Source organism: Vulpes lagopus, chromosome 11 (assembly GCF_018345385.1).
Source record: "Vulpes lagopus strain Blue_001 chromosome 11, ASM1834538v1, whole genome shotgun sequence".
NCBI lineage: Eukaryota > Metazoa > Chordata > Mammalia > Carnivora > Canidae > Vulpes > Vulpes lagopus.
This window is the reverse complement of record NC_054834.1, coordinates 27,718,206-27,745,431: the sequence shown is the minus strand read 5'-3', so window position 1 is coordinate 27,745,431 and position 27,226 is coordinate 27,718,206. Positions and strand designations below refer to the sequence as shown.

The 27,226-nt window shown below is 47.5% G+C and overlaps 1 protein-coding gene across 1 annotated transcript; it reads left to right on the top strand.

The window, feature by feature from the left end:
• Positions 1-650: 650 nt before the first annotated feature.
• Positions 651-27,055, top strand: CD244 (CD244 molecule). The gene is made up of 9 exons (XM_041723518.1): positions 651-864; positions 16,101-16,430; positions 16,518-16,790; positions 18,151-18,258; positions 18,701-18,768; positions 20,989-21,048; positions 22,760-22,822; positions 24,513-24,566; positions 25,921-27,055. The coding sequence occupies exons 1-9, from the start codon at positions 804-806 to the stop codon at positions 25,999-26,001; spliced, it is 1,098 nt and encodes a 365-aa protein (XP_041579452.1). The 5' UTR covers positions 651-803; the 3' UTR covers positions 26,002-27,055.
• Positions 27,056-27,226: the final 171 nt, after the last annotated feature.

The window sequence follows — 27,226 nt, the reverse complement described above, 5'->3', positions numbered from 1 at the left end:
GAAGGATCACAGCTACCTGGTCTTCGTGGAGGGTAGAATTGAAGGGTGGGCTGGGGAGGACAGCGAAGATGAGCTTGGTTGCTGTCTTGGTGAGACAAGGCAAGGGGAGGAAGAGAGAACTATTATGGAAAAGTAGAAAAAGAGGAAAGGAGGGGATATAGAAGCACAGATAGGAAAGGAGCCAAAGCAAATCTATATAAAGACATTTCAGTTTGCATGTGGTTAAACCTAGCTATCAACTTGCTGAGCATCCCCAAGTCTTAGATCTTTCTGGTGTCCCCCGCTGCTTTGACACTTCACCCACTTGTTCAGGGCTCCACTTCTCAGCCCACACGTCCCCAACCCCCCCTCCCACCTTCACGGTGCTCGCTGGAATGGGATAGTCTGGGATAAGGGCTGTTTGGCCCCCCTGCCCATTGGCAGCCTTCTCCGTGTTGCCGGTAGGATGGGGAGACCTGGGGCATTTCTTGGTCGTCTGTCGCTTGAACCAGGCAGCCCGCCCGGGGCCGAGCAATGGACAGGATTTCGAAGCTGGTTTTGTGAGTCACTGTGAACTCAGCACCCGCCCACTTGAGGCCCAGTTTGAGCACTGAGCTCGTGCGAGCTGTAGGACCAGGTCCAGGTACTGGGGCTTTCTCCGTGGTCTTGTTCGCTCTCAGCCGTTGAGAACAGCCTTGAGTTGAGGAAATTGTGGCCGGACAAAGAGCGAGGCAGTTTTGCTCCCTGTTGCCCTGGCTGGCGGCTGCTAAGCCTGTGCACCTGCAGCACGTCTGGCGGGAGAAGAGTGGCTCGGTCCTCTGGGGATGTTGGGGCAGGCTCTCGCCCTCACCCTCCTCCTGCTCCTCCAGGGGCATTGGGGCCAAGGTAAGGGGCCCTGGCCCAGCATGGGGGGTGTGGCAAGGACTTGGGCCATGGAGATCAGAGGCCGGAGCCCCTGGATTGGGCTGCTTACTGGTGGGCTGGCACTGGGCCTCTGGGGCCTCGATGGCTGGGGGGGGGGTGGGCAGGTCAGAAGGCGGGTTGGAGGCCCCCCGAGGGCATCTGGCTGAGCGACTGCCACCTGGGCAGCTGGGGCCCGGGCACTGCTTTCCACTGGCTCCGGGGGCCCTGTGGGCGCTGGGGAGACGCCGGCCCCTCTGCTGGCTGTAGGAAGGACGAAGGAAACAGCCTCAACTTGGTACCGCGACCAGCAGAGAGAAGTGGCCCCTGGGCTCGGGTTTCTCTAAGGAAGTTGGTGGTTCTGGAATCGGAGATTGACAGATGGTCGCTGAGGCAGGGAGACGGCGAAGACAAGGCGAGGGTGATGCCGACTGCCCGCATAGCCCCGTCTCTCCTCCATCAGCGGCCTCCAGGAGCCCAGAGGCTACGCGAACCTGAAAATTATTAGGGAAATGCTGGCTTGGAGCAGGAGGTGGGGAAGGGGGAATAGGGAGACAATGGCAGGAAGCTCCAGAGCACATGGAAAACTCCGCAGGGACCAGCTCTGCTGGGGGCTGCTCCCCCTTCCTCCAGCCCGGCATCGAGGGGGCTCTGAGATGGGAGGCTGCACTCTAGGTCCGCGGCGAGGGGTGAGTGGAGGGCACCCTCGGTGCAAGGGGAGGAAAGGGGGGCACAGGGTGGGGTGTGTCCAGGGCCCAGTACAAACCCGAGGTAGACCCACCGTGGGCAGTCCTGTGTCCTCCAAGACAATCTAGGCTCCAGAGCACTGAGGGGGACCGGCATTTGTAACAAAAGCATTTTTTAAAAAAAATATCTTATTTATTTACTCATGAGAGACACAGACAGAGAGGCAGAGACACAGGCAGAGGGAGAAGTAGGCTCCGTGCAGGGAGCCCGACGTGGGACTCGATCCCAGGTCCCTAGGATCATGGGCTGGGCCGAAGGTGCCGCTAAACTGCCGAGCCACCCAGGCTGCCCAACAAAAGCATTTTTTTTAAGGTTTTATTTATTGGGGCAGCCTGGGTGGCTCGGCGGTTTAGCACCTGCCTTTGGCCCAGGGTGTGATCCTGGAGTCCCAGGATCGAGTCCCACGTCGGGCTCCCTGCATGGAACCTGCTTCTCCCTTTGCCTGTGTTTCTGCCTCTCTCTCAGTGTGTCTCTCATGAATAAATAAATAAAAAATATATTTTTTAAAATAAAGATTTTATTTATTCATTCATGAGAGACACAGAGAGAGAGGCAGAGACATGCAGAGGGAGGAGCAGGCTCCCTATGGGGAGCCTGATGTGGGACTCGATCCCAGGACCCCGTGATCATGACCTGAACTGAAGGCAGACGCTCAACCACTGAGCCACCCAGGTGCTCCTAATTTTTAAACATTGATTGATTGATTTATAGTAGGCTCCACATGCAGCAAGGAGCCCAACATGGGGCTTGAACTTGTGACTCTAAGATTAAAAACTGAGCTAGGAGTCAGATGCTTAACCAACTGAGCCATCCAGGCAACCCTAAATTTTTCTTTTTCTTTTTTAATTTTTTTAACCCTAAATTTTTAAAATAAAAAGTTTAAAATAATAATTTCAGAGTTCCAGAGAAGTTGCAAGTATAGCACAAAAGAATTCATCAGTTGTTAACATTTTATCACATTTGCTTTATTTCTCTTTGTCCTCATATAGGTGTGTGGGTACAAATGTATAAGAAGTATGTTAGCTAACAAAATTTAAATTAAAAAACATAGAAAAAAAGTATAATAATATTAATTTTTGCCGAACCATTTGAGAGTGAGTTGCGGACATCATGTCCCTTTACTCTTAAATTTTAAAGCCTGAATCTTCTAAGAACATGGGCTTTCCCATATAATAAAATATCATATCGGGATCCCTGGGTGGCGCAACGGTTTGGCGCCTGCCTTTGGCCCAGGGCGCGATCCTGGAGACCCGGGATCGAATCCCACATCAGGCTCCCGGTGCATGGAGCCTGCTTCTTCCTCAGCCTGTGTCTCTGCCTCTCTCTCTCTCTCTCTGTGACTATCATAAATAAATTTAAAAAAAAAATAAAATATCATATCAGCACAATTATCAAATTTAGTAAATTTAACATTGATACAATTAGGGCACCTGGGTGGTTCAGTTGGTTAAACATTTGCCTTTGGCTCAGGTCATGATCCCAGGGTCCTGGGTTCGAGTTCTGAATCAGGCTCCCTGCTCTGGGGGGAGCCTGCTTCTCCTCTCTCTCTATCTGCCACTCCCTCTACGTGTGCTCTCTCTCTCTCTGTCAAATAAATAAATAAAATCTTAAAAAAATAACATTGATACGATTAAATACACGGTCTGTATTTAAATATTACCGATTGTCCCAGTAATGTGCTCTATGGCACTCCCCTCCCCAGTGCAGAATCCGATCAGGATCATGTATTACTTTCAGTTGTTATGCCTTTTTTTGTTATGTCTTTTATTTTCCTATTAGAAGAAAAATTTTTTTAAAGTAGGCTTTCACATCCACCGTGGAGCTTGAACTCACAACCCCAAAATCAAGAGTCACATGCTCTACTGACTGACCCAGCCAGCCATCCTTTTTGTTGTTATTATGTTTTTTAAAACTACTTCCCAGCCTTTCTTTATCTTTTATGACTTTGACATTTTTTGGAGTACAAGTCAGTTGTTTTGTGGAAGGATTTTGAATCTGGGTTTGTGTAAGGTTTCCTCGTGTGAGCTGGGCTATGCTTTTTGGGATGCTGTATCTATTTCAGGGCATCCCATCAGGGCATATGACAGCAGTGAAATCTTTTTTTTTTAAACTTGGCTTACTGAAGAATTTAATATACATAATGTATTTGTAAGAAGCTCCTATCACTCTAGAGCTTTGCAGAACCTTTTCAAAAGGCTTCTGCATGTTGCGTAAAAGCCACACATTTCACAGTGGTCTATGTGATCTGGCCTCCCTGAACCCTCCTCCCCTTCCTCTCTCCTTTCTTGCATGTCCTGAGTTCAGCATCTCTGACCTGCTGCTCCCGGAGAGCACTGCACTCCATGGTTTGCACCCAGTTTTCTCTACCTGGAATGCCATCTCCCTGCTGGCCACCTGGCCTGCTCCCTCAGCCCCTCAGGATTCTGCTCAAATACCACCTTCTTGGCGATGACTTCCACTAAAAATGTCAACCTCGTTATCCTGTAACGCCTTATCTCCCTTCGCTTATTTTTCTCTGTAGTCCTCATCTCCATTGTACATGCTCTATTGTTTCCACCTTTGATTTCTTTTCTGTCTCCCAGGCTCCTCTTTACCTCACTAGAATGTAAGCTCCTCAAGACCAGGGCTTTTGTCTGTTTTGTTCATTGCTGTATCTTCAGCCTCTAGAACAGTATCTTGCACAATTAAAATTCACTAAATACTTATTGAATGGATGGAAGGGTGGATACTTTAATCCATAGAAGAAAGTGAGAGTTTGTCTAATGGCGAGTTTCATTGGTGAGAGAAGCTGTTCTAGATTTTATTTATTTATTTATTTATCTATGTTATTTATTTATTTATTTAAATTGTATTTATTTATTCATGAGAGACACAGAGAGAGATAGAGGCAGAGACAGGCAGAGGGAGAAGCAGGCTCCATGCAGGGAGCCTGATGTGGGACTCGATCCTGGGTCTCCAGGATCACACCCTGAGCTGAAGGCAGTGCTAAACCACCAAGCCACCTGGGCTGCCCTATTTATTTATTTTTTTAAAAAAAGCTTTAATTTATTCATTTGACAGAGAGAGAGAGAGAGAGAGAGAGAAAGAAAGAGAGAGCACAGCAGGGGGTGAGAAGGCAGAGGAAGAGGGAGAGGGAGAAGCAGGCTCATTGCTCAGCAGGGAGCCCAATGCAGGGCTGGATCCCAGGACCCTGGGATCATTACCTGAGCTGAAGGCAGACACTTAATGGACTGAGCATCCAGGTGCCCTGAAGCTGTTCTAGATTTTATTTTTTAATAAGATTTTATTTTTTATTCATGAGAGACACATAGAAAGAGAGGAGAGACACAGGCAGAGGGGGAAGTAGGCTCCACGCAGGGAGCCCGATGTGGGACTCGATCCCAGGACTCCAGGATCACGCCTTGGGCTGAAGGCGGCGCTTAACCGCTGAGCCACCCAGGCATCCCTGTTCTAGATTTTATTTCTTTATTTTTTTTTTTAAATTTATGATAGTCACAGAGAGAGAGAGAGAGAGAGAGAGAGAGAGAGAGGCAGAGACACAGGCAGAGGGAGAAGGCAGGCTCCATGCACCAGGAGCCTGATGTGGGATTTGATCCGGGGTCTCCAGGATCGCGCCCTGGGCCAAAGGCCAGCGCCAAACCGCTGCGCCACCCAGGGATCCCTGTTCTAGATTTTAAACCACGTACTCCCTCTGTAGCATTGAAGAAGCTAACTAACCTCTTATTTTTTAGATTTTTCATTCATAAAGTGAAGTCAACAGTGGTGCCTGCTCCATAGGAATGTGTGAGCATAGATGAGGTGTGGTATTATAACTTGCTTAGAAAGTTCTTACACCAAGTCCCTCCAAATGATTGCTCATGTTGCTCAGTTCTTTGGAGGTAGGGTCTATGTTTCACTTAGTTTTGTGATCAGAGGCAAGAAGAGTGACTAATTTGTGAGCTAGTCACTTGAGTTGAAAGTGAGTTAGAAAATCCTGCATGAGTTGATGTTTTAAATGGATGACTCTTTTCTGAGGGTTTTCTCATTGTCCCAACTGGGATCTTTGGGAGAATGCAATATTTTTAACTTAAAAGAACACATATTCAAGACAGTTAATCCTATTATTACATTGTATAATGTAGAATATTCAAATTGTTTTCACAGGGACATCTCCCTCTTGATACCCAGTCCTTCCCTGATGCACACCTTTGGGCCAGGCCCTTGGTTAGGTATTGAGAATTCGATGGTGAATCAATACATGGGCCCGTCCTTCACAGAGCTGATATCTACTACAGGACTCAATACATAATTACAGCTACACAGTGCCCACACAGTAGGTACTCGAAATGCTAACTGAGTGAGTAAAATGAATTATTTTTAGGCATTCTTAGAAACAGATTGAGGTGATTTTGAAGTCAGATGTATTGGGGAACAGGGACTTTCAAATGGCTGCCCAGGGGTGGGTCTGGGCTCTAAATTCAGGTTTGAGTGGGCATTTTGAGTGAACCCCAAAGGACACACTGGAGACTGTGTACACCCAGGGGCAGCAGACAGCATAAAAGGGCAGGGCAGCATCTCATGGATTAGCTCTAAGGCATGCTTGCTGGCTGTTCTTACAGATTGTGTTGAAATTTTCACTTCTCAGGAAGGAGTCTCTGATTCCATCTGCTCTGGCTGGGACCCAGGCAAATCCTAAGAAGACTGTAGTTGTTTTTGTTCATCTCTTCCTCACTGCATCTCCCCTGAAACAAAGTGAATGGTGAAGTCACTGGGCACAGGGAACGGACTGGGACTCAGAGAACTCAGCACCCTCCTGGAGGGAACTGGTTCCATAGAAGTGACTCTGGGCATTGCTGGACCATTGTCTTCGTAAACAGACATCTAAAAGTTTAATTTACTTTTTGTTATTTTAATCTTATTTATTTATTTTTAAAGTTTATTTATTTATTTATTTATTTATTTATTTATTTATTTAACACACAGAAAGAGAGGCAGAGACATAGGCAGAGGGAGAAGCAGGCTCCTCATGGGGAGCCCCACGTGGGACTCGATCCCTGGACCAGGGATCATGCCCTGAGCTGAAGGCAGATGCTCAACCACTGAGCTATCCAGGCATCCCAAATTTTGTTATTTTTAGAGAGAGGGAGAGAGCATAAGCAGGGAAGGGTAGACGGAGAAGGAGAGAGAGGATCTTAAGCAGACTCCACACTGGGCCTGAAGCCCGTTGGGGGGGGGGCTTGATCTCACAACCCTGAGATCATGACCTAAGTCAAAATCAAGAGTCAGATGCTTCGCTCACTGAGCCACCCCGGTGCCCCAACAGACATTTTTATTAAAGTGTGATGCCTGGGTGGCTGAGTGGTTGAGCGGCTACCTTCAGTTTAGGGCGTGATCCCAGGTCCTCGGATCAAGTCCCATATCACGCTCCCTGTGAGGAGCCTGCTTCTCCATCTGCTTATGTCTCTGCCTCTCTCTGTGTGTCCCTCATGAATAAATAAATAAATAAATAAATAAATAAATAAATCTTTAAAAAAAGTGTGACACATGCAGAGAAAAGCATGCAAAATTAGAAACACACATCTCTATGTGTTACTGTTAAATGGACATGTTTGTGTGTCTACCACACATTCACTCCATGCATTAGCTTTTCCTTCTTTCAAAAATGCTACCACTATTCTGACTTCTGCCATCACAGGTTAGTTTGGCCTGTATGTAAAAGGAATCATATGGTATGTGCCCTGTGTTTGGCTTCTTTTGCTCAACATCTGATGAAATTTATGTTACTACTTACACATGGTCATTTCATGGCACTTCAGTGTAGGACTATACAGAGGTTTATTTATCAATTTTGCTATTGATGAATCTTTGGGTTGTCCCCCCTCATTATAATAATGCTGCTAGTAGCCTGTTGTACATGTTTTTCTTTTATGAATGTCTGTTGGGTTTATCGCTAGGTGTAGAATCATGGGGTTTGTGTGACTTGCAGCAGATGCTGGCCAACTGCTTGCCAAAGTGATTGAACCAACCAGTATATGAGAGCCTCATGATGCTTCAGGGCTGCTGACTTTCCTTTTGAGGCCCTGAAAATGGGAAGTGAAGGTGCAGGAGTGTGGAGTCTGGAAGGCTAAAGCCAAAACCAAGGGAGCCACATCTCTGCAGCCTCCCTGATATTCTGCACAAAATTCCTGCAGTAGACTAATTTCTAGGAGTTAGCTGAGACACATTCTTGAATTTAATTAATTAATTAATTAATTAATTAACTTCATTAAGCCTTTACTATGTTCCAAGAACTATGCAAGATTCTGTTGATGAAGCAAAGATGAAACATGTTGATTGTATCCTTAAGAAGCCTTATTTTATTTTTTAAAAGATTTTATTTATTTACTCATGAGAGATACAGAGAGAGAGGCAGAGACAGGCAGAGGGAGAAGCAGGCTCCATGCAGGGAGCCCGTTGTGGGACTTGATCCCAGGACCCCGGGATCATGCTCTGAACCAAAGGCAGGTGCTCAATCGCTGGGCCACCTGGGTGTCCTTCCTTAAGAATCTTTAAAACAGAGGAAAATGAGTATGTGCAGCAATAATTATAAAGGAAGTGTCACTGACAGGCAAGATCCATTTAGAGCACAAAGGGAGCTGTGAAAATGGAGATTCCGTCTAGGGGGAGGTGATGGTGTGGGGGGATGCAGAATTGCTCAGGAGAGGGGTGAGGTAGAAAGATAATGTGAGTAGAGGGAACAGTGGAATGGAAGTAGGGAAACCATAGGTTTTGGATGGGAAATGAAAAACAAGTTCACCTGTTAGCTTGGAGAAAGAGCATAAAGAAGCTGGTTCAGCTAACTGCTACAAGGAGTTGGGAGGGCCATGGGCTGATTAAGGTCAATAGAGGATAAGGGGTTGCACTGTCTGAGGAGAGGAGTCAATATGGCCAGCAAAACCCCCCAAGTGTGGGGTTAAGTGGAGAAGAGGAGAGATGAAATGGGATGTGGGCCCTGGAGGGTGCTTTATTGGCTTTATGATTTTGCTTTGACTGAGGCGGGCCCTGCCCCAGCACTTTTGGGATCTCACTGGGCTCTGCTCACATAGTCCCCAGCGGGTGCTCCCTCTATTGCCTTCACCTTACGCCTAGTGGCACAACCCCAAGCTGAGAAAACCTCAACATCCTTTTGTTGGCTGGTGGAAGTATGCTGCTCTGAGACTCTCCGCCCCCTCCCAGGCACTCAGGCCTCACCCCTCCTCCACCAGCAGCACGGGTCAGAGTCAACAGAGCTGACTGTGGACCCTGCACAGCTTTGGAGGCTGCAGCTCCTGCACCTGAGCTCTGGGCTGAGTGGGACTCCCTGCTGGTCAGATTTTCTTGACAGCCCCAACCCCCCCCCCCCCATGCTGTCTGCTCTCCCTCTGCAGAGTTACTGTTTTATCCCATTTGTTCTTAACCACCGGAAGAGGGGCCCCAAAGCTGCTGAACAGTAGCAACAGCAGTGGTGGCAGCCCCAGGGCCTCCCCTGACCACCGGAATCTGCTGTGGCTCTCCCCTCTGAACAAGCCAGGACTCTTTGTCAGAGCCTCTCCTATCTCTCACACAGGCTGAGGTAACTTGTATGAAAGTTATTTTCATTCCGGTGTTTCTTGTCTCTCCATTTGGTGTATAAGCCCTTTGGGATGGGACTGAGTCCCAGCACCCGGTACATAGTACCTTGCCTGCTTGCTCTTCCACTGTTCCTTCCCTACAACATCCTGCCCCCATCCCCTCCCAGCCCTGCCCCACTCTGATCTTCTTTCTCCCCACACCAGGCTGGTGAGGGCTGCGGGAGGAAATTCAGCACCAAAGAGCAATGACCAGTTCAGAGCCTCCATTCTCAGCCAGGCCCTCAGTGTCCTGGGATTCCTTGCTTTTGGCGCTCAGCTCTTCCCATTTCCCAGAGAGATGATTCCAGACATTCAACATTTTGTTGAGGGCCAGTTCCATGGTCACAGGCTCCATCAACTTATACCCACCTTCTGCAAGAAAGCAGACACCTGGGTTGGATTCCCACCCACCATTCCCCAACGTCAGAGACACCAGTGAGGGGTTCCCCAATGTCAACGACCTCATTTGCTCCCATAAGCAACCCCATTAACCTCTGCTTGGCTCATCCTTTCTTGCATGCTCTGGACATTACTACTTCCTCCACGAGGCCAGCCCGGGACCTTTCTGTCCCTGATGATGACTCTGACTTTTCTTCAAACTGCTCCTTTTCTGCTGGCTTTCCACTCTTAGTTCACTTCCCTTGCATTTAAAAAACTGTATCGCACTACCTATTGTTTCCCCTCTTGCCTTCCTTTCCTGTGTGACTCCTTTACCACTCACGCGGAACACTTCACTCTGATACCTCTGGCCACCAACAGTGTGTGGGGTTTCTGAAAGCAGTTCTCTGTGACACCAGCTGGGTGTCCTATAATTCAACTCAATTCTGACTCTGTCTGTCCAGAGATAGCATCAGATCTCACAAGTTCAGGATTCAGTCCTGCAAGACTGTGTGGCTCCCTGCTTCAGATGCCAGTCACAAGCCCTGGTTGTCATCTGTGCTTCTGACCAACTGGTTATAGGTCAAAAGTTCCAATGACCGCCCCTCACAGAACTCAGGGAGATATTTATGTTTACCAGCTTATTAAGGGATGTGATAAAGGGTACAGATGAAGAGATACATAGGGCAAGGTCTGGGAGTGAGGGTCCTAAATACAAGAGCTTCTGTCCCATGAAATTGGGGTGTGTCGTTCTAGTGGGATGGGTTCACCTACCTGGAAATTCCCAAAACCTATGGTATTGGGATTTTATGGAGGATTCCTCAAGAGTATCCCATGATCCCATAAGCATGATTGGTTAATAACTCTAGCCCTGTCTCCCCCCTGGAAGTTAGGGAGTGGTGCTAATTTGAATACTACCAACTCTTTCTTCTCCACTTTATGTTGGAACAAATGACGTCTTTATACAATGTGTGCCTATTAGCGTGGATTTATAATTGCTGTTTTAAGCTCTTTTTTTCCCCATATCATAAAAAAGAGTTACAAACCAAAAAGTAATAATGCTGGCTGTGGTAGTTACCTATGTAATTCCCTTCAGCACTGTTCTTTATTTCTTCACGTGACTTTGGGTTACTGCCTGGTGCCTTCATCTCTTTAGTCCTGCTTTATAGGGTAGGATAGGCCTGCTTTATAGACCTGTTAGCAACAACTCCCAGCTTTTGTTTGTCTGGGAATGTCTTCATTTTTTTTTTGCAAGATAATTTTGTTGGACATAGAATTCTTGGTTGGTGGCCTCCACAAGCTTTCAGTGCTTTACATACATCATCTCACTGCCTTCTAGCCTTATGGTTTCTGAAGAGAAATTGGTTGTTAATCTTACTGGGGATTCCTTGTGCATTACAAGTTGCTTTTCTCTTGTTGCTTTCAAGATTCTCTGTCTTTGGTTTTTGACATTTTAGACTATATCTTGGTATTGATCTCTTGTGTCTAACTTATTTGGAATTCACTGAGTTTCTTGGATATGCATATTCATGTATTATTGAATTTGGGAAGTTCTGGGGCATTATTTCTTCAGATATTCTTTCTGCCCCTTTGTCTCTTTCCTTTCTTTCTTGGGCTCCCATTATGCGCATGTTGGTATATTTGCTGGCATCCCACAGGTCTCTTAGACTCCTTATTTTTCTTCATTCTTTTCTCTTTCTATTCCTCAACTTGAATAATTTTTTAAAAAATTTTATTTATTAATTCATTCATGAAAGACACACACAGAGAGAGGCAGAGACACAGGCAGAAGGAGGAGCAGGCTCCATGCCGGGAGCCCGATACAGGACTCGATCCCAGGTCTCCAGGATATCGCCCTGGGCCAAAGGCAGGCACTAAACCACTGAGCCACCCAGGGATCCCCCTCAACTTGAATAATTTTAATTGATGTAGTTGTGTTGTTAAATTTCGGACAGCTGATATGAAGTTTTTGACTAGGGGTGCCAGGGTGGCTCAGTTGGTTAAGGGTCTGACTCTTGATATCAGCTCAGGTCTTGATCTCAGGGTTGTGAGTTCAAGTCCTGTGTTGGGCTCCATGGTGAATATGGAGACTACTTAAAAAAATAAAAGGGAAGCCTTGATGGCTTAGTGGTTTGAGCATCTGCCTTCAGCTCAAGGCATGATCTCAGGTTCAGGGACCGAGTCCCACATTGGGCTCCCTGTGAGGAGTCTGCTTCTCCCTCTGTCTGTGTCTCTGCCTCTCTCTCTCTGTGTATCTCTCATGAATAAATACATTAAAAAAGTTTTTGCCTATTAAGTCCAATGTTTACGATTCTTCATGGGCAGTTTCTGTTACTTTCTTTTCCTCCCTTGTAAATAGGCTGCACTTTCTTGTTTCTTTATATATTTTACTCTATTTTGTTCGTACATCTTTTGCTTAGGATTTTTGCACCTATGGTTCTGACTGAAAGAGCCTTTAATTTTCTTCTCTTGTGACAACCTTGCAGATTTTGGTGTCTACCTAATAACTATGTTAACCTAATAAAACAAGTTCAGAAGTATTATCTACTTCTATCTCTGAAAGCTTTTGTATAAGATTGAAGTTACTTCTTTCTAAATATTTTGTAGAGTTAACCAGTGATGTTTACTTTGAGAGAAAGTTTTTCAATATAGATTCAATTTACTTAATAGAAAATTTCTATTTAATCTCAATTTTAAAATTTATTGATGGAAAGCAGTTTATATGCTCTTATATGCTTGTATCTTAAAATCTTAGTATCTGTAGGAGCTGTGGTGATATCTTTAAAAAATTCTGATATTGCTTATTTGTATCTTTTCACATTTCTTTTCATCAATCTATGCATTAACCATACTTCAGTTTTTTTATAAAATAAAAAAATGGCTTGTTGATCCTCTGTTGTATAATATTTTCCATCTCTGTGTCCTTTCTCTCTCTTTTTTAAAAAAGATTTTATTTATTTATTTGAGAGACAGAAAGAGCATGAGTGGGGGGGAGGGGCCGAGGCAGAGAGAGAAGCAGACTCTCCGCTGTGCGTGGAGCCTGAGGTGGGGCTCAATCCCAGGACCCTGAGATCAGAAATTGGGCCAAAGTCAGATGCTTAACTGACTGAGCCACCCAGGTGCCCCTGGCATAATGTCATTTTTGCTGCACTGTATTCAGAAGGCCAGCCCAGTTACAGGAGATGGGGAAGTGAGCCCCATCTCTCGATGATGAGTGGAGCTACAAAGCCACATTGCAAGGGGCATGGCCATTTTTACATTCTATCATATTGATTTTCTGCTGAAATTCTCAAACTTTAAATTTTAATTCCTTGAAACATTAAATAGAATTATACAGTTATCTAGATGCCCTTTAAGCCTATTTCTATTATTTTTTCTTTTTGAGTTTTGTACATGTCTCCTCTCCTTAGGCTTGTTTGTTTTTTATTTCATTTTGGACATTATATGTGAAAATCTTAGGAATAATTTTTTAGAAGATTATTTACTTATTTGAGAGAGAGGGAGAGAGAGCGCACACAAGTGGGGTGGGGGAAGGAACAGAGGGAGAAGCAGCCCTCCTGCTGAGCAGGGAGTCCAATGTGAAGTTTTATACCGGGACCCCGAGATCATGACCTGAGTCAAAGGCAGACAGTTAACTGACTGAGCCACTCGGGCACCCCTCAACATTTTAGAAATAATTTAATGCTTGCGTTGATGTTATTTTTCTCCAGGAATAATTTATATTTGTCTCTAGTAGGCAGCCAAGTTAGAAATACTAGAAATTCTAGATTAATCCAATTAAGAGTTGGGATGATTCAAAACTAAGCTTCAGTTCCTGTGAGAGTTGGTCTATTTCTTGTTTGCTCTTACCCTCAGTGTGTAGCCCTTTATGATACCAACCCCAAATCTGATGGATTTAGGTATACCCACTTCTTTTCTTTTTAAAGATTTTATTCATTCATTTATTTATTTGAAGGGGAGGAGGGGCAGAAGGAGAGGGAGAGAATCTCAAGCAGACTCCTTGGTGAGCACAGAGCCTGACTCTGGGCTCCATCTCACAACTCTGAGATCATGACCTCAGCAGAAATCAAGAGTGCATCGCTTAACTGGCATATACCCACTTCTTTACACAAGATCCCTGAACTTTGTGTCCTTTTAGTTTCTTGAGTTTATTGCAAACCTCCAGGGAAGAGGAGTCAAAAATGCTGGTCTCACCTCTCTGAATTTCCTTCTTCCAGATCTTGGCCTCATAGTATTTCACTGCTTTATTAGCTCCCTGATGCCTTTAGCAACATGCTTTTATATTTTGCCTTTTTTTTTTTTTTTGGTTATTCTCCATGGGAGGGTTGGTTAACATGTCTTAATGTGGTCTTCATTATCATAATTAGAAGTCATTAAATGATTGTTTTTTAAAATGATTGTTTTTAAAATCTTTTAAAAGATTTTATTTATTTGGGAGAGAGAGTAGAGTGAGAGAGAGAGAGAGAGAGAGCACGAGTGGGGGTGAGGGGCAGAGGGAGAGAGAGAAGCTGACTCTCTGCTGAGCAGGGAGCCCCATGCGGGGCTCTATCCCAGGACCCTGAAAATCATGGCCTGAGTTGAAGGCAGACCCTTAACCGCTTGAGCCACCCAGACACCCCTTTAGATGATTATCTATCTCAACTATTAAGTATATAATGTGGAGTAAAAGTGTTTTCTGCTTTCAGATCACAAATTCTCTGGAGTCGGGAACCATGTCTTGTACACAAAGAGGCCACAACTCTTCAGGGCCCTGGTTACACTGGGGATTGTAACCAGTGGGGATTGTTTTCAGGATCTTTGTGTAATGCTTGATTGTGCCTGTTGACCTATTCTCATATATATATAGAACTATGGGAGACAAAGACACAGTCTCTGTTTCTGGTTTAGCAAAGGGCAGAGCCAGTTCAAATCATGGAAATATGAATAGGAACCCCATGTGTTTTATTTTGTTTTAGACTTTATTTATTTATTTGAGAGAGAGAGAGAGAGAGAGAGGAGACAAGCAGGGGAGCAGCAGAGGGAGAGGGAGAAGCAGACTCCCCACTGAGCAGGGAGCCCGACACGGGGGCTCGATCTCAGGACCCTGGGATCATGACCTGAGCCTAAGGCAGACATTCAACCGACTGAGCTTCCCAGATGCTCTTGTTTGTTTTTTCAAAGATTTTTTTTCTAAGTAATCTCTACACTCATGTAAGACTTGAACGTACAACCCCAAGATCAAGACTTGCATGCTCTACTGACTAGCCAGTGAGGTGCCCTGGAACCCTATGTGTTTTATTCTTCAGAGTCAAGATTAAAGAAACACAATCGATCAACCAAATAATTTCCTTAATTATTTACTCTGGCTTCTGAGGAAATGCCAGGATGAAGGTGTGGTTGGGAGTGAGCGCGTTTATAATGCATATGAAGATCTAAAAATCCTTCTCTCCATTGCTATCCTCTTAACGTCCTGTCCTGTCCTCGACTTTAACAGATCTGTTTGTATAACAATCCCCATTCTTCTTCTAAATTCTTTCTGATGTTCCCTGGCAAAACTTTGTATTTCCTGCATCCACTATTGCTTGCTAAAAATGGCCGCTGAAACTTCCATTTTTCTTTACTGACTGGACTTTCCTCGGTAAGCAATAACTAGCAGCTCTACATCACACCCTTATTTTTTTAGCACACATCTTGATCTCTAGAGAGGACAAATGCGGGATATATCAAGGCCATGTAGTTTTATTTTTCTCTAATTATTCTTAAGGGAGCAATCGCTGTGGAGACTTTCTAGTGACTAAAAAGCTGGCAAACGTTAATGACTAATGACCACAGTTTGATGTGCTAAGTGCTACAAGAGAGGATTACGAATCTAGTTCTGTGGGAGGACAGAAGAAGGAGCTATGAATTCAGGTTAGAAGGTTCGTTGGCCATTCAGAATTTCCAGCAGTCACCACAGGCCACTAGTGGTCATCTCAGCACTGCAGGGAGGGAGGAATGTCAGATACCACGTTCAAACCATTGTGGTTAAGAAGTTGTCCTCTACAGCTAAACTGACCGGATTTCAAGCTCGTCTTTCTCACTGTGTAACTTGGGCTAGTTAGTTTTAAGTTCTTTCTACTCATTTTTTTTTTCCACCTGTAAAATGGGGATAAAACTCTCTTAGGGTCATTGTTTATTATTTTTTTTCCTTTAGGGTCATTGTTAAAATACATAGTTAAACATGGTTAAAACCTAGAAAGTGTTTAAAACCTGCTGCCCCACAGTAAGAGGTCAGGAGATTTTTAGCTATTATTACTGGCTGGTGGGCTCCTTCAGATGAGGGACACAGAGTTTGGGGAGAGAGGAGACAGGAAAGCGAAGTACACCTTCAGGTTCTCTTAGGCTCTGATCTCCCCAAACATAGCCCCACCCTCTTGGCTCAAGGGAAGCCACATCCAACTGCCTGCAATGCTCTGGGTGGATACCCTTCCTGCCACCTCCAGCCTGGGTTCTCTTTTCTGGAATCCTTAGGTTCTGCTGAACGTGTGGTTGGACTCTCAGGACAGCAACTCTTCTTACAGCCCCTCGGGGTGCCGACAAAGCACATAAACTCTGCTCAATGGAAGGTGAAGTGGTACTTAGCTTCGGAATTTTCCGAGATACTGACTTGGAAGAATGGGTCTGATGTCAAATACGTTCCACAGACTAGTAATCATTTCGACAATGCACTCAGTTTTACAACCGAGAACTTAGCGCTTCTCATCGAGGCAGTTCGGCTGAACCACAGTGGCTGCTACACGCTGGAGGTGACTGATGAGAATGGGAAGGTGGATAATCACTACTTCCAGGTTTCTATATTTGGTGAGTCCCTAGGACAGCTCAGCCTGCCCCCTGCCTCCTGTAGGGCTCTTACTCCAGCACCTTTCTGATCAGAATCTCTGCTTCCAGATCATATAGAGATGCCCCAAATACTGAAGGAGTGGAGGGTCCTGGAAGGAGATACATGTCAACTGTTTCTGTCCTGCTCGGTCTCGAGCAGTGGTAATGTGAGCTATGCTTGGTATAGAGGGAGTGAGCTGATCCAGACAGAAATGAATCTCACCAGATCAGAAGAGCAGGTTGTCAATGACTCATACATATATACCTGCAACGTCAGCAATCCAGTCAGCTCGGCAAACCACACCCTCAGACTCACCCAGGGCTGTCCGACTGCCAGCAAGCGTAAGTGGGACACTGGACTACTAGGGTTGAAGGTGTTGGACCCCATAATCAGGCTCAGGAGACACTTGGGTATAAGATCTCTTGGCTGCCTCCTCAAGGGCCTTGCTACCCCTCCCTGGGGTGGTTCTGGCCTCTGGGCCCAAGGTTCCCATAAACCAGGCCTGTCTTAGTCTGGGAAGAATTTTATCCCCATCAAGAATCTCCTAGGAGATGCAAGTCTTTCTTCATGGAGGGAAGGCTTAGTTATTTGGTGGGTGGGTCACAGCCCTGCCATGGCTACTGACCATCATCGCTTCCTTCCTCTGAGAGACTGCTGGAGATCTACTTCCTCCTCCTAGAGGGACAACTCCCCCAAGCCACATAGTTCCCCAAGGGGTAACTATGGTGTACAACAGTGCCCTGGGTCGTGGGAACATGAGGATGATCACAGGGGTTTCTGGAAGACTTATTGATTTATTGCTTATGCTCATCCTAAGACTTATGTCGAGTTAAGTTTGCACCAATTTTTATGAAATAAATACTTAATGTGTCAGCATGGGCATTACAGGGAAAAACCTACTTGCTGTCCCTGTCTTTAAGGAACTTACAGTTAAATAGGGGTGACAAAACCAGACATTCCTGAGCAAAAGAGAAACGAGCAAGCTGAAGCGATTTGGAGGGACAAGGACCGCTGGCTTTTGCGTCATGTCAGCTATGGTTTCGTTATTCACTAGCTCTGTGATCTCAGGCACATTCCTTACTCTCTCTGGGCATCAATTTTTCTCTTGGGTAAAATGGGAGTGATAATAGGTACCTCCCAGGATTGCTGGTAAGATTAGATGAGGTTCTGTTTGTGAAGAGCCTCAGCTAGCACTCGGAACACGTAATTCCTTTCCCTTCTCCCTGGTCCGTGGGCTCCTACGACCACATGTGTGACACAGATATTAAATGTAGAAGTTCAAATGAGGAAGAGCAGAGGAGTGGCAGGAAGGGGAAAGTGGGGGCTTGCCTGGCACAGAGTGGGGTGCAATAAGTTTTGGTGAGTTAACAAAAGGATGGACAGTTGTCACATTTGCTGTGCCAGATGCTTTACATATATTAGGTCATACAGTCAACCCCCTTGTGTAGATAACATCATCTCCTTTTAGAAGTGAGAATACGGAGGCTCAGAGAAGTTAAGGAAGTTGCCCAAGGGCACAGAGCCAGGCCTGCCAGGTATTAAGATCTGTGCTCTTAGCATCACTCAGGGGAGGTCCCTCAACCGCAGAGAGAGCTGGCTTGATGGTGAATTCGTGGGGTGTGAGAGGGGAGTGCAGGTTTGCACAGGTGCGAAGCGGGGAGGCGGGCTGACAGCTCAGGCCTCGTGCTTTCCGGTCCCTAGAAGACAACTTTGTGTACTTTCTGGTGATCGTCGGCGTTTGTCTACTCATACTGTTCCTGGTCACGCTCACCTGCTTCTGCGTGTGGAGGAGGAAGAAGCGGCAGTCAGGTAAGTGGAGGGTCCCCAGGAGGTGCTGCTGCCGACCTGACGCCCCCGGGGCCGTGCGCCTGAGAGCACAGCACCTGCTTTGCCTCTGGAGCGTTGGGACATGGCTGTGCATGTTCCGGGACCCGCAGCAGCGGATGCTGGGCCCTGGCTCCCACGTCACACCTTCGGGGCCCTTGGGATGTCCACAGTCCCACGGGCCGGCTTAGCTGCAGGTGCTGGGTTGTGGGGGACCTGCCCGCCTTGGTGCAGTAAGTGTGTCGGGTGGTTGCTGCTCCCGCGCCCTGTGGGTACCCTGGGGAGAGTGCTAATCTGCCTCCTTTCTAGAACCTTCCTCAAGGTCTCAGCCACCTGGGATGGAGGTGGGACTGGAGGAAGCAGAAGTCTGGATGGGATACCCTCTGGAAGTCTCTCTAGCTCTGTCTTTGCTGCTTTCCTCCCACAGCGGCCTGCCTGGGGGAGCCTCTGACGGTTTATGAAGATGTCAACCACGTGCAGATGGGGAGGAATCAAGTACGGCCTGGGGGCTGGGGTCGGTCTCCTAGCCTGGGGGTGCTTCTCGGGCGGCGGGCAGGAACCAGGGGACACTGGGTACCACCCAGGTGGCTTCTCAAAGGGCTCCCCAGCCCCGGCCTGCCCTCCCGATGGGCCTCCTGGCTCTGGTGGTGGAGAAGCAGCAGCAAGTGGGAAATTGCTGAGAAGGCAGGAGCCCAGCACACCCACAGGGGGCGGGATTGGGGGGGATGCTGCTCCCGCTCCCCGGGCGGCCCTCGGGGCGCTGTCCCTGCCAGGCTCACCGGCCCGCTAGGCCCCCCAGTCCGGCTCCCTTGTATCTGGCCATGGCCTCTCATGTCCTTGCAGGTCTAGGTTCACCTTTAGGGGTCCCTTGCTGGTCGCCCTGGCTGCAGGGGACAGCAGACTGAGCGGGCGCAGGGGCGCTGGGGCTCTGGGGGTCTGCGGGCCCACACCGGGGCCAGGCCGGGGTCCCCTGGGGTGCTTGAGGCAGCAGGCAGGTCAGCACAAGGCGCCGGCCTCTGTGAGAACTGCTCCGGCCAGCCTCCGCAGGGGAGGCCAACTCTGCTGGGGGGTGGGGGGTGGCTGAAGGGGTGGCTGTGGGGGGGCGGCTGCATGGCGGGGGCTGCAGGGAAGGCTACAGGGGGGCTGCAGGGGTGGCTGCGAGGGGGCTGCTGGGGGGACTGCGGGGGGGTTGCTGAGAGGGGGCTGCTGGGGGGGTGAGGGGGGCTGCGGGGGGCTGCCCTCGGGGGGACTGCAGGGTGGGGGCTGCGGGGTGGGGGCTGCAGAGTGCCCCCTGCTGCTCTGGCTGAGCAGGGCAGGAAGTGGTCCAGGCGTGGGGGGGTGCAGAGCCTAGCTGAATGTGGAGGGGGGTGCGTGGGCCTACAGGCCCCTTCCCACCTCCATTCTGGGTGCTGGACCTGAGGAGGTGAGGCAGGAAGTCACAGGGGCGAGATTTGCCACCTTATCACATGGGAGGCCTGGTGGAGCGGACAAGCTGCTTCCTGGGGCCTGGTCTCAGGGGGAACCCGGCAGGGGGTTGGGGTGGGGGGCGGTGGAGGGGGTGGAGGGTGGACTATGGGGGTGACAGGCGAAGGAGACCCTTTCTCCATCACTACCCGATGCGGACAGACTCCTGAGAGCAAGTGCATCCACCTGTAGCGGCCGAAGCCCAAATGCTCCCGATGACTTGCCTCTCCTCCCACACAGGGAGGATGGTTTTAGGTTCAGGAAGTGAAGACTAGTGGAGGGGAGTCAGAGTACAAGGACTCTCGGGGATGCAGGCCTGTCTCTGCCTCTGACTCCGGAGCTCCTCCTGCGTGGCCTCATCCCTTGCTGGCTCCTCCCTACTGGCTCCGGGTTTACGTCTGAAGGCTTAGATCTCGAGTTCGTGTGTTCTTACTGGGGGCTCAGTTCTGACCTCTCTGGAGACACTTCACTCAGGTCTGGGCAGAAAAGCAAAGCCGGAAAAATCCTGTTTTTTTTTTTTTTTTTTTCCCCAGATGTCTATGACTTTCTAGCCTCCAAGGATAGTGAGGTTTTCTCTGCTCCTCTAGCTCCTTCCCTGTCTAATGGACACTGCTGGCTTCCTCTTGTCCCCTTCGGAGCCCCACCTGGTAATGTGTGCTCAGGGGTGAAACATCCCCAAGCCAGGCTCCTGTGGGCAGGAGGGGCCAGGACCAGGACGGTCTCCCCGCCTTTGGCTCCAGGTCCAGGGGTTGTTGTGGGGCAGCAGGCCTGAGGCCCAGGACAAACTGGCCCCCAAGGCCCGGCCTAGAGAAGGGGCTTTAACACAGTGAAAGCTTCTGAATTTTAAGGCCCAAGGTAAGGCTCAGATCACAGCCCTACTCAGAGCTCAGCCCATTATCAGTGGTTAATGTGGCCAATTTGGCTGTGAAGTCAGCAGAGGCAAGTTTCTAAATTACCAAAGTAAAGCAAGTGATAGGATTCCCCTTGGACGTGTCGGTCACTCAGTGCATCTCTTCACACCTGGGTGGTTCCTTGGGTGGGACACTAACTACTCCAGGTGGGACACTAACTACTGCAGGTGGGTCATTCCTCCTACGGTCTCTCCCCAGCCTGCGGCAACTAATGACCACCTCCCTTCCAGCTTCCCGGAGCCCTTCCGGTTTGCTCTCTCTCTCCCCACCCCATCCAAATCTGGACGGACGCAGCCCTCCGCTCACGTTACCACGTGGCCCTTTACTATTTCTTGTGCAGGAGCAGAACCAGAATCCGCCTGGGGAAGGGAGCACCATCTACTCCGTGATCCAGTCCCAGGTACCACTCCGTGTCTCAGATCCATCCCATACCTGCCTCCAGGGCTCCCTGAGGCCTTCCGGAAGCTCACACTCCTGAATAGCAGGACTCTTGGGGCTCCTAGAGTCTAGAGGACAGCTTGGCCTCAGCTGCATTAAATTGAAACGATCTGTGTGGCTCTGGAGTCTCTTGGCAGAGCTGAACAGGGCTGGAAAGTCTGACGTAGATAGGCCTTCTCTCTCCCTCCGTGCGTGGCAGCGGGTGTGGCCCAGGTAGTTGGGAGGAGGAGGAAACTTGGCAGGGGACTCAGCTTCTGTTTTTCCCTCCCTGCCACTTCCAATAAGTGGGGCCCTTATAGGTTGTCTTTGTTTTTTTAATCTCTGCTCCTCATTATACCTGTTTTCAGGAAAGAGGGTATCTGGGTTGTTCTCTTTTATCTTTCATGACTTAACAATAACATTTATTAAGTACTTACTATGTCTATTTTCCTAACAAATCTCACATAACAGCCTCACGAAGTAGGTCCAGTACAACCTCCGTTTCTCAGATGAGGAGCCAGACACAGGTTAACTAATGTGCTCCAGGCCGTAGAGCCGAGGAGTGGCAAAGCTGAGCTAGAGGCCTTCTGGGCCTCCGCCCCACCTGCCCCCTTCCTCTTTCACTTTCAGGGATTATAGAAATTCACCATAAACTGGAGAAGCATCCTCTAATTTTGACAGCTAAAATAACATTATCGCTAACCCAGACTGGGGCATCTCTCTCGAGGGGAACGCTGCTTCTTGGTGGCCAGTGATGAACAATTTCTGATAAATATAACTTATTTCTTAAAGAATTCAGTCCCAACGAAGTAAACTCTTCAACTTGGTGGCTAAACTGCCCGGCAAAGAAAATTCCTGGGGAAATGGTGATAGGTTTCAGGGAATGATCTAGAGAAGGAGGAAGAGGAGAGGGTGAAGGGACAGAGGGGGAAGGGAGGGCAATGAAGGGAAGAGGAGCTGAGGAAGAAAGAGTAGAGGAGGGAGGGAGGTGCTCAATCCTCACAGCCACTCAGGAATCCCCAAGTTGGGGACTGACTCCTTCTCCCCGTGATATTGAGATTTACTGATAGTGGGGTCAAAGCTCAAGAGCCTTAGGGAGAGAGCAGGAGTGGCTGATATCCACCAGTTTTCTAGCTTTAGCCACATTGCATCCCAACAGGAGGAATCTGAATAAATGCAGGGAAGAGCTCATCTCAGACTGAGATGCTGAGTGATAAGGAGCCTCCTCCTCTGGAACTTCTTAGAAGGAGGGTGGTTACCTGCCTTTGAGGACATCTGGCTCAGGTGCAGAGAAGGAAGGCATGTTGCCAACGGGATGTACTGAGGTGTTGAGGAAACACCTCTGGCGAGTCTGGGGTTTCAATTCTGCTTCTACTGTGACTATACAATCTGACTTGGGCTATTTATCCTTTCGGAGCCTCATCTGTGGAGTGGGGCCAAGGATGATCATTCCTCTCGTCGGTGTGTTATCAAGGTTAGAGGAGAATGCGTGTACAGACTAGGTGCCATCTTAGTGGACAGGGCCGGACTGGCATTCAGGTGTCTGACCTCCTGAGTCCAGGGTTCCTGTGGCTAATACTTCGGGCTTCTCTTTGGGCAGGACTGGGGGGAGGGGTGGAAGAGACGGCCTCTGAGGGCCCTAGGATGCTGCTGGGTCTATGTTCCTGAAATACTCTTATTTCTCTTCTCTTTAGTCTTCTGCTCCTACATCACAAGAAAACAATACTTTGTATGCATTGGTACAGCCTTCCCGGAAGGTGAGTCTCCTCCTCCAGGGCGTGCTGCGAATGCAAATGTGGATTTTGCGCGTGCACGGGAGGGCCACATTTGCAGAGTGCGTGGGCAACTTCCCTGTGAGTTGCCTTCTGTTGTGTATATCTAAGCAGTTTGGGTTAAATGGCTTTATTTAAATGAGGAAGAAATGCCTTTCTGATTGTGTTTGGAGAAAAAGAACAGCTCTGAGACTAAGCCAGCAGTGGATTAAAGGAGTCTCTAGGTGTTTCTGTGGGACAAGAACAATCAGAGATAGAAAAGTGGTGCTTTGTGCAGAGAGGCTAAGCTGTCCTTAGGAGGCCAACTGAGGCGACAGCAAGAGATACTAGAGGGGTTTCCAAGGTGGGGGAATATAGCCCAGAGCCAGAGGAGTAGCCCAGACCTAGAGAGACACAGTGTTGACTTTCAGGGAACCAGAGAAAGGTTCTGACCAGTCATCTGCTGGTGGGGGCCTTGGGGCTGAGGCAACCCATCACTGTCCCCTCAAATCCTGCTCTGAGCTGAGCTCACAGCTCTTTTGTGTACTTGGTGCTCATTAGTCATCTTTTCCCCTTGGGTGGGAGAGGGGTTGGATGAATGGTATTTCCAAGGCTGGAGTCATAGTATGAAGACTTAGACTTAACATGGTAGTATGAGAAGTTGGGAATATGCCAAACTGTGGAAGTGTTGAGTACATGCAGGTCAGGGTCAAATGTGGGAGAGATTTAAGACAGATTTTTCAGACTTTTTATTCACCCTCCTTTCTTTTTTTTTTATTTAAATAAATTAATTTTTTATTGGTGTTCAATTTACCAACATACAGAATAACACCCAGTGCTCATCCCGTCAATTCACCCTCCTTTCTTTCTTTTTTTTTTTTTTAAAGTTTTATTTATTTATTATTTATGATAGTTACAGAGAGAGAGAGAGAGAGAGAGAGAGAGGCAGAGACACAGGCAGAGGGAGAAGCAGGCTCCATGCACCGGGAGCCTGACGTGGGATTCGATCCCGGGTCTCCAGGATCGCGCCCCGGGCCAAAGACAGGCGCCAAACCGCTGCGCCACCCAGGGATCCCTCACCCTCCTTTCAATAAGTTATTCAATCGCTCAAGATTCTGCCATGAGAGACATTTATAATTAAGTTACCTGCTGCAATACGTGGCCATAGGGATGGTCACAGGCTTGGTGTTGTTTAGGAGACTCTACATTCTACTGAAAGTGCTTCTGAATTCCAATGTTCCTAGGGTTTCACCGTGGTCAGGGTATGTGGTAGGGTCAGTTCTTATGTGTGTCCAGAACTGCTTACACTAGGGGTGTATGTGTGTATGCTCTGTGTTGATGAGATGCATGGTCTGAGCAGTATTTGTATCAGGCCTGTCTGAAGGCGTGTGTGTGAGTATGCTTGTGTGTGTGCTGGGAATGTGTGCATGTGCGGATCTGAGGGGTATGTGGATGTGGGAGAGTAACCTCTGACTTTGGTTCAGAAGGTTCATATCACACACAAGTATGTCTTGTGTCTTCTCTGGAGGTCATAAACCCCATTACTTACTCTTGGGGCAGGAGATTCTATTCACCTTTGGCTGTGGGTCCAGAGATTTTTTTGGACCTTGTGTCTCTTTGGGGGCCTCTCATATCAGTTAGGAGTGGGATATTTCCCAACTTGAAGTTAAGCCCTCTTTACTGTCTGAATTTGCAGTCTGAATCTAAGAAGAACCAGAGCTCTTCCTTCAGTCATACTATCTATGAAGAGGTAAGATTCTGGAACTACCTTCTTCTTCTTTTTTTTTTTTTTAAAGATAATTCATTTATTTAATCATTAGAGAGAGAGAGAGTGCACATGAGCAGAAAAACAACAAAATAAATTGTTTTATTTTGGAATAAAAGGAAGCAGGCTCCCTGCTGAGCATGGAGCCCAATGTGAGGCTCAATCCCAGGACCCTGATGAGATCATGACCTGAGCCAAAGGCAGACTCTTAACTGACTGAGCTACCCAGGCATCCCCGAGGGATCGTCTTACCCACGTTTTCATTTTAGAGATAAAGAAACTGAGTCCAATGAAAGCAAGGGTCTAATTCAAGGTCATATCATGTATTAGGGTTGGACTCTTAATGGGGAACTTGAATTTTATTTTTTAAATGTATTTTTGTTGTTTTATTATCTCCATTTTAAAGATTTTTATTTATTTATTTGTTATTTAAATTCTATTAATGAACATATAATGTATTGTTAGTTTCAGAGGTAGAGGTCAGTGATTCACTAGTCTTACATTATACCCAGTGGGGAGCTTGTGTTTTAAATTAGGGCTGTCCTCCAGCTAGTCTCCAGTTGTGGGCTGTACACTGGACATCTGTCCCTTCCAAGGCTATATGGGGCAAGGGTGAAGAAAAGGGAGGGTAAGTAGATCTAAATGATTTTCTAAAGTTAGCAAGTAATTGGGAACCATTCTAGGGCATAGGTAATCTTGAACTGCTGCTGGGATAGACACTATAAAGTGACCATTGAGCCTGGTAGCTGAATATATTCCCATCAGGCCATTTAAGTAATGGAAAATAGGGACTCAACAGTCATTAGGGGCGTATTATGTATTTGGCAGCCTGCTAGTGGCTTCATGCGAATTATCTCATTTAATTCTCATAGAGTGCCATGAGGTAGGTATAATACTTCCCACTTTTACCAGAGAAATTAGGGCATGGAGGGCACTCCCACCCACTAGCCTCATGATACATCAGAGTTTCCAAGGCCCAATAAAGAGGCTGCCAGTGGTCACAAGGGACAGGGTGGATGGGTACCTGCTGGGATTCCTGGCACTTCAGCTGTAGCCTCACATTAAAGCCAACTAGACAGACTACGGTTGTAGAGGACACCTCGTGGGCCAACGCAATCTAGGCAGGGTCATGTTAAAAAAAAAACACTAGAATTGGAGCCAGAAGACCTGGCTTCAAGCCCCTCCTTTACTTCATACTAGTCGTTGACCCTGTTATTTATTTAACTACTCCAAGCTTCATTTTCTTTATCTGTAAAATGGGGATAATAATTCATACCTCCCAAGGTTGCTATGAGGATCTCCAAGTGGGAGGTTCTGAAGTTCTCCTTTTCTTCCACAGGTTGGAAAGAGACAACTCAAAGCCCAGAACCCTGCTCGGTTGAGCCGCAAGGAGCTGGAGAACTTTTGCATATATTCCTAATTGCTGCAGCTGTTCCCTCTCTCACATCCCAGCATTGCTTGGGGGAATCAGCACAATGGATGATACCACAGGAGTCTACAGAATGGGGCGCAGTCCAGAGAGGATACGGGAGTTTGTTTATAATCTGTATCTTGTTTTGAAAGTGATTTCTAATAAGAGCAGGACTGTTAAATAATATCTCTCAACTTACAGACTGGACAAGAACGGGTAGACAGGTTGGGTAGTTCTTAAAAGACCGCAAAGCAAATCCAAAGCCGCACAGCAAGTTTATCAAGTGCTATGCAAATGCAGGGTGCTGTTATTATTAGCATCAAGATCCCTTCCCCTGGTTTTCTAACGTGTTACTCATCTTTCCTCCTCTCTAATCTGGAATGACCATATTTCTAGACCCTCCCCTTGCCCAGGCCCATCTTCCAAAGAGGGAGGAAAGATAATGGTGACTCAGAGCAAGAGAAACAGCTCCCCTCTGTGAGGATGGACTAACTAGCTACAAGCTGCTGGCAGTTCTCCATGGAGGAGGCTGGGGTTTTACTCAAATATAGGGGAAAAACTTCCCCCCACATATTAAACCTTTACCTCTGGCCACTTGGTCACAGCGGAGAGTGGGCAGGAGTGAGAGTAGATGGCGCAAAGCAAGCTGATCTCTGAATGGAAAAATCACCCCGAGCCCATACCGTCCTGATAAAGGTACAGTGAGACCAGCTTTGTCTACGGTATGAGGTTTGATTTACAAGAACACATCGTTAGAAATCTATTTTAGCTTCTTCGCAAATTCTTCACAATTAGAAACCATATTCTATTTAAGTTCTAAGCCCTGATGAGTGCTCCCCATGGCATATGCTGGAGGAAGGGCTCAGCTGGCTGAGCAGCTGGGAACTAGACAGTCTGCGGGGCTCCCCTGAGTCCTCAGGCCAGACTTCCACAAGGCTGTGGTGACCGGGGCTGAGACTCTGGCTGGGCCCAGGAAGGCGATGAGCGTGAACTGGAAGAGGTCCTACTCAGAGACCCCCAGCAGTGGCTATTGCATGGAGCCTGCTTCTTCAATTGCCCCACTCTGTATTTAACATAGGAGTTTAATATAAAACTAATATAAAATGGTTATTCAAAGGCAATCGAAATTTCTTTTCTGAGTTAAATTTATGTGCCCCTTCCATATTCTTTACTTTACCTCTCTGTAGTAACCGAAGGGCACTTGTGCCCATCAATAAACCCACGTCTTTAACCT

Coding starts and splice junctions, on each gene's coding strand:
- CD244 (XM_041723518.1), top strand. CDS start 804: ATGTTGGGGCAGGCTCTCGCCCTCACCCTCCTCCTGCTCCTCCAGGGG. Junction 865..16,100: donor CCAGGGGCATTGGGGCCAAG/GTAAGGGGCCCT, acceptor TGGAATCCTTAG/GTTCTGCTGAACGTGTGGTT. Junction 16,791..18,150: donor CTGTCCGACTGCCAGCAAGC/GTAAGTGGGACA, acceptor TCCGGTCCCTAG/AAGACAACTTTGTGTACTTT.